This window comes from Pteropus vampyrus, unplaced genomic scaffold (assembly GCF_000151845.1).
Source record: "Pteropus vampyrus isolate Shadow unplaced genomic scaffold, Pvam_2.0 Scaffold123, whole genome shotgun sequence".
NCBI lineage: Eukaryota > Metazoa > Chordata > Mammalia > Chiroptera > Pteropodidae > Pteropus > Pteropus vampyrus.
The window spans coordinates 5,353,414-5,362,042 of NW_011888904.1; the positions used below are offsets into that span (position 1 = coordinate 5,353,414).

The window sequence follows — 8,629 nt, forward strand, 5'->3', positions numbered from 1 at the left end:
TTCACTAGGTGTATAAACTACATATGTCCCCTAATTGCTAGCTAAAGTGGTAAATATCTTCTAGTAAATATACCAGATGAAAATATTATGAAAACAAACACATGAAATTCAGAGAGCAGCATGTGTTGGTGGCCCAGGTTTATGATGTTGTGATGTTTGTTAGGAACCCTGGCTGCCGTTTAGGAGACAATCTAGTGGTTGATTCATCACATTCCAGGGGCTAGTCTTCACCTTTGCAAGGCCAGAAATTTGGTCTTGTTAGAACTCTGAGGTAATTAGACCTTAGGAAATTGATTCATTTTGTTAGGTAATTAGTCAGGTATGAGTGACAGGAGCCAAGGCCCAGCTCTGTAACCACAGAAACTTCCCTTGAAGACCTTCCTTAAAGACCTCCCAGAAATGCCTCCCTTTTAGGGTTATAAATTACCGGAAACCTAGAGGACAAAGACCATAAACGCTGTTGGCTAAACCAGCTACAAATGCATGCACCTGATCAGAAAGTACTGCCCCTAACTTCAGCTTCATTATACCATCATTATAATATCATGACTATGCCTGGAAGTTCATGAATCTAATTACAGCAGATTGAATTCTGGGTAAGCACATGAGCAGTAGGCAAAGTTATATAGCAGCCAACAGTCAGTCAAGGTGACCTCACATAGAGGTCATCTAGGACCTCCCATCACAGCCCAAATATAAAGAGATCTTCTCCTCTGCATTGTTGCAGTATTCCTGGCAGGAGGCTCGCCCCTTCCTTTGGGGTGTGCTGTCTTATCTCTTCACCTTCCAGGTTCTATGGGGCTGTAGCTTTCCTTGGCACGGCCCATCTCTTTCTAAAGTTTGCTTTCAATGAATCTTACTTTTTCTAAATCTCGCTGACCTGTAATTCTTTACTGTGTCGGCGGGGAAGAACCGGGGAACGACAACACAACGCCACCGTCCACTATCCACCTCCTCCTCCTCCCACAGGCCACTGGGGCAACGCTGGATTTCGCTCCACCACAGCAGTGACAATTTCAATAAAAAGAAAGAGATGTATAAAATAGAACATGAATTTACTCACTTGTACTGAGAGATATGACTGAAGCAAGGATTGAATTACTCGTTAGCAGATTGGCATATTCTTTCCCTGTAGGCAATAGACAAAGATGACACATTTAATCACAAGGCTCACTTGATGAAAATAGATTTGATTAATTTTAGGGAGTACCTCTCTCAAATTAAGAATAGATTAAATTCAGAATATAAAGGTAATCTTACCCTTTAGAGGATAGTTACCTATTGAATCTACAATCTCCATCTCCTGAATGTGCACGCTGTATTTTACAACTAGTCTGTCTCTTTCTGTAGGCGATTATGTCTATTTTCCATATTTGATATCATATTCTTTTAACCTTTTTAGACGTTTTTAATGTTTCTTTGATATTCCATAGCCTAGCACTTGAGGTACTTGTACAATATCACTTCTTCACTGGTCACAGTTGTACAAGTTGTTGCCTAAGTAAATGTTTTGAACTCAATCTTCTGAGATATTTCACCATATACTTTATATAAACTTGGTACAAAAATATAAATTGTTTTCTAGATGAAACTAGTGTAGGGGTCAAGCTAGATTCCCAAATATGGTCATGTCTACATTTTTTGGTTTACTTGCACTCATTATGTGATGTTTTCCATTCTTTAAGTCTGCTTGCAACTATTTCTTGAAGTCCCTGGAGGGTGTTGCACTCCTAAGGAGCCAGAAGCCCATAAAGGAAGTGCTGCACTTCTGGAGATGTCCATCAGGTAGACACTGCAGTGCTCCTGCCTGATATCACTGGCACTGGTTCCTGCCCTGAGAATGCAATCTTCTGCCTGCTGCCTGTGTTGCCCTTTGCTGCAGACAGGTCTGTGCCCCATTGCTGCAAGAGCTGTGGCTAACACAATAGAAGCAGAAGCAAAAATAACGGGGTTAAAAATGTATGGCCAACACCAATATAAGAACTTCTGGATTAAGTCAGACCCTGCAGAAACTGGCCAGCAGTGGTCAAGAAAATAGGTGACAGCCCAAAGAGTTTGTCTTAGAGGTGGGTAGAGAAAAAGAAGAGAAGCTAGAAAATGGAGGAGGTTTAAGTATCACTGTAGAAGGCTGGAGCAGATCTGATGTTAACCTATCGGGGCCTGTAGGTGAATTAGATAAAAGTTCCCCTCCTTTCTGGCAGAAGCAGCCCCTTGCCAGGGCATTTGGCTTAAAGAGATTGAGGGCTGCATTTCTCTGTTTTCATACCCTCTTGGCCAAGTGCATTTATGTAGGACACAAACTGCACAACTGTTTTAAAGAACTGATCACATTTAACAAGAATATTGTGAAATGATATAATAGAAACTGGATGTTTTTAAGAATATAAACTTTTTTGATGTTTATCACTAAGTTATTTATCTAGTTGCAAGAAATTCTTCTCAGTTGCCAGTAAAAAATAAAAATAAAAGAAGGGAGGTGAGTTTTACTAAATATAGATTAGATTAGTGTTGGTTATCTAGTTTATGTCATATTACTCTACTGATTACCACTCCTATGTGAACCATATGAAGAGGGCATATTCAGGGAGTACAGTCTTATATCATTTCATGCTCTACCGGGCTCTATTTTCACAATTGTGATTTCCTTCCTTTTTTCTGAACTTGAAGCATGCTTGTCAACCATGTTTAAGAGGCTATTACGCAAAGTTAGCAATTTTGGTTTCTGTGCAGCAATACTCCTGGATAATATTGCTTTTCCTTCCTGGGTTCACACCCCAGTGGAGGCACAGTCCATGGTCTATGGCCATGCCACCCTGAACAAGCCCGATGTCTGATCTTGGAAGCTAAGCAAGGTCAGGCCTGGTTAGTACTTGGATGGGAAGACCAGGTGCTGCAGGCATAAATTGCTTTTCCAATACTTGTAGCTATGTTTAGGCGATGAAAATATATATTTTTTTCCCCTGAAGACCATTTGGAATGAAGCTTCTAGTTTATTTCTCTTTAGTTTTCAGTTTTGTATTGTATGGAATGCTTTGGATTTAATCCTACCTAGAGGCAAGATGAGTGTCCTAGGAAAATACTACAGACCTCTTGATTCTGTCACTTCCTTGAAATGTTCTAGCATATATGTGTGTGTGTGTGTGTGTGTGTGTATACATATATACATATATATATACATATATATACACACACATGAATACACACAAAATATTGTGTGTGTATATATATGTGTGTGTATATATATGTGTGTGTATATATATGCACATATATAGTGTATACATGTATTTATGTATATATATGTGTATATATATATGCACATATATGTGTATATATATGCACATATATAGTGTATACATGTATTTATGTATATATATGTGTATATATATATGTGTGTGTGCCATATTTGCTATATAGATTTCAGAAATTTAAAAAATACAAAGTTTCTCACTTCTCTGTAGGTGGTTGGTGCCTTAGAGGGAATTAGTGTCACTGCTTTGCAAATTCAAACTGTGAAAATTTTTATAGAGGTGAAATCCGGAGCGGGCTTTCAGCTGTGTGTGTTAGAGGTGTGATAGAATGGAGAAGTCCCTGGAGGAAGCATAGCCATGGAAGAATTTTAATATAGATGTATGTAAATAATAAGAGTTGTAAACCTTGGGAGGAAAACGCTACTTCACTTTCATAGCAAACTGATTTTCTGGACTCATCTCAAAACAATTTCTAAGATCGCTATGGCCATTTTAGGCTGCGCATGTCCCCTCCCCAAGCTTTTCTCCTGCTAAATCCTCCTACTTTTCGAATTTGGACCCATATCCCCTTTTCTTCTTTGGACTCAGCCCATCTACTCTTTGGTATGTGCTTCCCCAGGAACTGGCTATGAAGTGGAACTGTCTCCCTAGCCTTCCCAGTGCTTCCTCTAGAATCAACTTACTTTCTTGTCACATGCCAAGATGGGAACTAGAAACTGCTGATTTTAATGTCTTAGCTGCTGGTCATACAGAAAAGGGGAAAATAAAAAAGTAACACCTATGAAGAAGATATACATTTCTGAAAGCTTAAAAAGTTCCTACAGGCATAGTCCTTCATCCAGAGATGGCACTTCGTAGACTAAGTGAACACCTGTCTTATTCCCAAGCACTGGGCTATTAAGAGCACCTCATCTTCCTGCCACTAGCTATAATAATTTTTTTGGTGAATTCTCCCATTAACATCGCCAACAACAACTACAACAAAAAAAATTAAATTTTCAATTTAATCAAATGAATTTTATTGCTGATTAATTGGTAGCTTATTTCTTGAGACTTTGGCAATGATAGATATCTTTTTCCATGCATTGATTTATTCTTGTTCCTTCCTTTTCTTCTTATCTCTGGAATTGAACTTCAGGTGTATGACTTTTGTTTTGAAGAGAACAGTTGAAATAACCTGAGTTCCTGCATCTAAAATTCTGGGAAATATCGTTTAAGATCCACAAGCCAAATCACAATGCTGAGTTTGCGATTTTCTGCTTGATTCTAGTTTCTGTCTTCTCAATATCTTTAAAAAATATTATGTAGTAATACAATTTGAGCTCTAAATTGCACATTTCTATTGGACCGAACTGCTTGAAATCTATAGCCCATATTGAAACAAAATATTGAATATTTTCCTGCTTGATCAGACTATCAAATTTCATTATACTAGGCTTACACTAATCTATATCATTCAGTAACAATTTATGAAAGTACAATTTTTGTTACATAACAATCAGCAATAAAATATCACTTGAAAAATATTTTAACATTTCATTATTAATAAGGGTAATTTGTCTTTATAAGAATTGTGATTTCATAAAAAAAGTCATAATCTTTATATACCAGTATTTGAAATATAAAATGGCCTTTTTCTATTGCTCTCCTCTAAGGAATTAAAATAAATACTAGAGACTTAAAAAACCACATCGTCATTGTGAATCAAATGGGAGGTAATATTTTCTGGTATTAAATAACTTATGAAAACTAGCATAGAGAATAAATTAAAGCATGATGAAAATTAGACATTATAATAATGAAGTTCACAGTATGTTTTTCTAAAACCCATAGAGACAATGGTCAATGAATCTCCATGGCAGAAAGGATTTAGGAATCATATAATCCAAACTCCGACTGAGCTGGAGAGAAGACAAGAGTTTTCAAGACTTTCCTGTTAGTGGCATACAGGGATGCAGTACCCATTTCTTCTAACTTCTAGTCTTAAAACAGTTTATTAAACCGTGCTGGTCGTAATCCTTATTCCACCAAATTTTTGGCATCTTTTCCAACCTAATCATAATTACCATGAAATATATCTAGTGACAATGAGCTGCAATCACTCAAAAATGTATTTCATTATTACACATTAAAAATTCTTCCAGGAAGTCTTATTTCCTATAAGCCTTGTCTAGTTTTCGTATACACAAATGCTTGTTATTACAGTTTATGAAGGATCTTGAAGGAAAACATCTTAGTAGTATGCAGGTGTTATTCCACAGTGAAGCTGCTCCTGCTGGTGCATTACATATGAGTGGTGTTGGAGAGAGGGAGGAGTTGTTTAATTGTCACTCTGAGCATATAAAATGATTCTTCTTAGCGACCGATTTAGTCAGGGTTCTCCAGAGAAAGAGAACCAATAGGATACATATTAAAGAGCAGATTTATTATGGGAATTGGCTCACATGGTTATGGGGGCTGAGAAGTCCTATGATCTGCCATCTGTAAGCTAGAGAACCAGGAAAGCCAGTGACAATAAATCTTGGAGTCCAAAGACAGAGAACCAGGAGCTCTGATGTCCAAGAGCAGGAGAAGACAGACATTCCAGTTCAAGAAAAGAGAGAATTTGCCCTGCCTTTGCCTTTTTGTTCTATTTGGACCCTCCGTGGATGAGATGACGCCAGTCCACATTGGTGAGAGCAGATCTACTTTACTAAGTCTAATGATCCAAATGCTAATCTCGTCTAGAAACACCCTCACAGAGACACCTAGAAACAATGTTTTATCACTATCTGATTGCCATGTCATGTTGACACATAAAATTAACTGTTGTAGTGGTTATGCTTTTTATTTTCAGAAATCAGCACTGATTGAGTCTAACTAACTCTGAACTCAAAATTCTAGTGTCTAAATTGTCCTATTGTTGGAAAATAATCTACCATTGAATCCACCTTTATTTCAAACTTTGTATAGCAAAATTTGGTTTGCAGTCACTATCGATCAGTGTTTCCATAGCTGTAACAATTCAGCCATGTCATTCTAAGTCAGAAGGAAACAGCTTTATCCCCAGGTGTTATTGTAATATGTTTCAAAAAGCATAGATCTACTTATAAGGGATGTGAAACATTCTTCACATTTATAGCCACTTAATTGTTGCCTTAACAGTGAAGTTAGCCTTGACTTTGGACTGGATCCTTTTGAAAGGCTTATTTATGAGGAAGACAAGTTTCCTTTCTCAAGGATTCTTAGGTGCCAATATACTTTGAATTTGCTTTGATCTTTAGTTGGGAAACTAAAGATCTAAAACTGAACATTAAAAAAAGAATTTGTTTTCACTGAAATGTGAAAATTTATGACCATATATATTTATCACTGTAGAATTTTTCTATTAGCTTTTTCTATAGAGAGTCTTGTCAATGGGAACTAAATAACATGCATCTGGTGTATTCTTCTAAAACTCACACTGCTAAAAGAGGATGGCATGTTCAGAGTTTTCACAGAAATTATTACAGTACTTTCTTGTTCCCTTCTTCCATTTCCTGAGTGTGACTTGGACATGGGAAAAGGAACAATCTGACTTACCCATAAAAGAAAATATTTGACAAAACCTCACAGTTCTTTAAATAATTACCTTTTGCAAGTCTGATAAAGTTACTGAATAAAAACGCTACAGGGGATAGAGAATGACATTAACCCAGTTATTTCTCAGAGTGAGGTAAAGAAAACCTGAATTCGATTTTTGTAATGGAAAAGTGAGTACTTCATTGAACTAAACATTTGTGGTGGCTATTATGCTGAATAAAAGAATTAATTCATCAATTAGCTCTTGGCATTTCATCTTAGTTGATTTTCAACCCTGAGGCAGAGCAAATAAATATAAGGAAAATATTCATATATATTTTCTGGAATGAAGGGTTTGGAAAAAAAAAAACATTAATGTATTCCTTTTTTCTTTTCTTATATAAGCACAGTTGAAAATTATCTCTTACTTTTTACTCAATTCCAGATTGATTTTGACTTTTCCTTTTAATTTTAATTTCTCCAGCAGAGAACTCTATCAAGCTGACATTATATTCTTTTAGTTTTATCAATCAAGTGGCATACCTACTACCTGTATCAGCATCATGTCAGGCACTGGAAGAAATACAAAGACATGGAACATGGAGTTTCTATCTATAAGGAGGTGGCAGTTTAGATGGAGGGACAAACAATGCACACCCAAAGGTTCAATAACAATTTGGTAATTAAAAACAATAGAGATCAGTGTGAACTAATAGGATATGCATTTATCCAGTTTACAAAAAGGTAAGTAATCTTAACTTTTGTTTTGGAATACATGAGGCATCAAAGCAATTGAGAATGGTTCTACTTCTCCAGAGACAATAAATTCAGCTTCTTTGAATGTAAGTATATAGGCCAGATACGGTTAGAAAAAAGAGCATATTTGGAGTAAGAAGACCTGAGCTTCTGGCTTATTCACGTGGCTGATTCTTTTTGTCAACATTTTTCATATATAAAATAATGAAAATAATAGCATACACTTGTGGTAGATTGATTACATTAATGATCATAATTAATGGCATCCCTGTAGCAATGATTTTTCTCTCACATAGTAACTTTGGGGTCAGCCATGTGACTTGCTTCGGCCAACAGGACAGTAGCAAACCATGCACTCTGAAGCTTGAAAAAGTGCTTCTGCTCTTTCTTCTGTTCCTCTGCCTTGATGATGAGAACATGCCCAAACTAGGGGATGAGGCATCTGGAGCAGAGTCAAGACAGTCCACTTTGTCCAGCTAAGGCCCAGGCGCATGAGAGGACCCAGCTAAAGTAATCAAAGCTGTCTAGGTGACCTGCAAATGATTGCAGATGCACCAATGAACCCCGCTGAATTCAGCTAAACTGCAGCCAATGCCACCAACTCATGAGCAAAGGTAAATGATTATTGTTCTATGTCACTGGAGTTTTCTGAAAGTTTGTTATGCAGCAGTAGTGAACTGATAAAATACTTGATTGTTACTGTGGGAATTAAATAAGATAATATACGTGAATGAGTTTTGTAAAATGTGAAGTTACATGAGTTTAAAATATCCTTAAGATGAATGGGTTATTGGAGGCGAGGACAGAAGAGTGACAAGATATAGATTTTAGTTATTTCGAGCATACAGCCAGTGTCTAAATTATTGTGAACTTATTTTTGGTTTGTTTAAAATGATATATATATATACGTATGTATATACATACACATATATATGTGTGTGCATATATATATATTTATTTATTTATTTATTGTGGTCACCTATTTATCTGTCCAAATGGCTTAGGAGTTCTTATCACTTATAAATAATTATTTGAAAAAAGGAAACAGTAAAGTCCGATGCTAAAAACTAGATATGGACTGAAGT

At 36.4% G+C, this 8,629-nt stretch overlaps 1 protein-coding gene across 1 annotated transcript in view; it reads right to left on the bottom strand.

Moving 5' to 3' along the window:
• Positions 1–1,680: 1,680 nt before the first annotated feature.
• Positions 1,681–8,629, bottom strand: part of LOC105296293 (putative spermatogenesis-associated protein 31D3) — a 37,835-nt gene continuing 30,886 nt past the window's right edge. The window contains exon 5 of the mRNA XM_023534239.1: positions 1,681–1,916. Coding sequence (XP_023390007.1) covers positions 1,681–1,916 — 236 coding nt within the window. The remainder of the gene's footprint in view (positions 1,917–8,629) is intronic.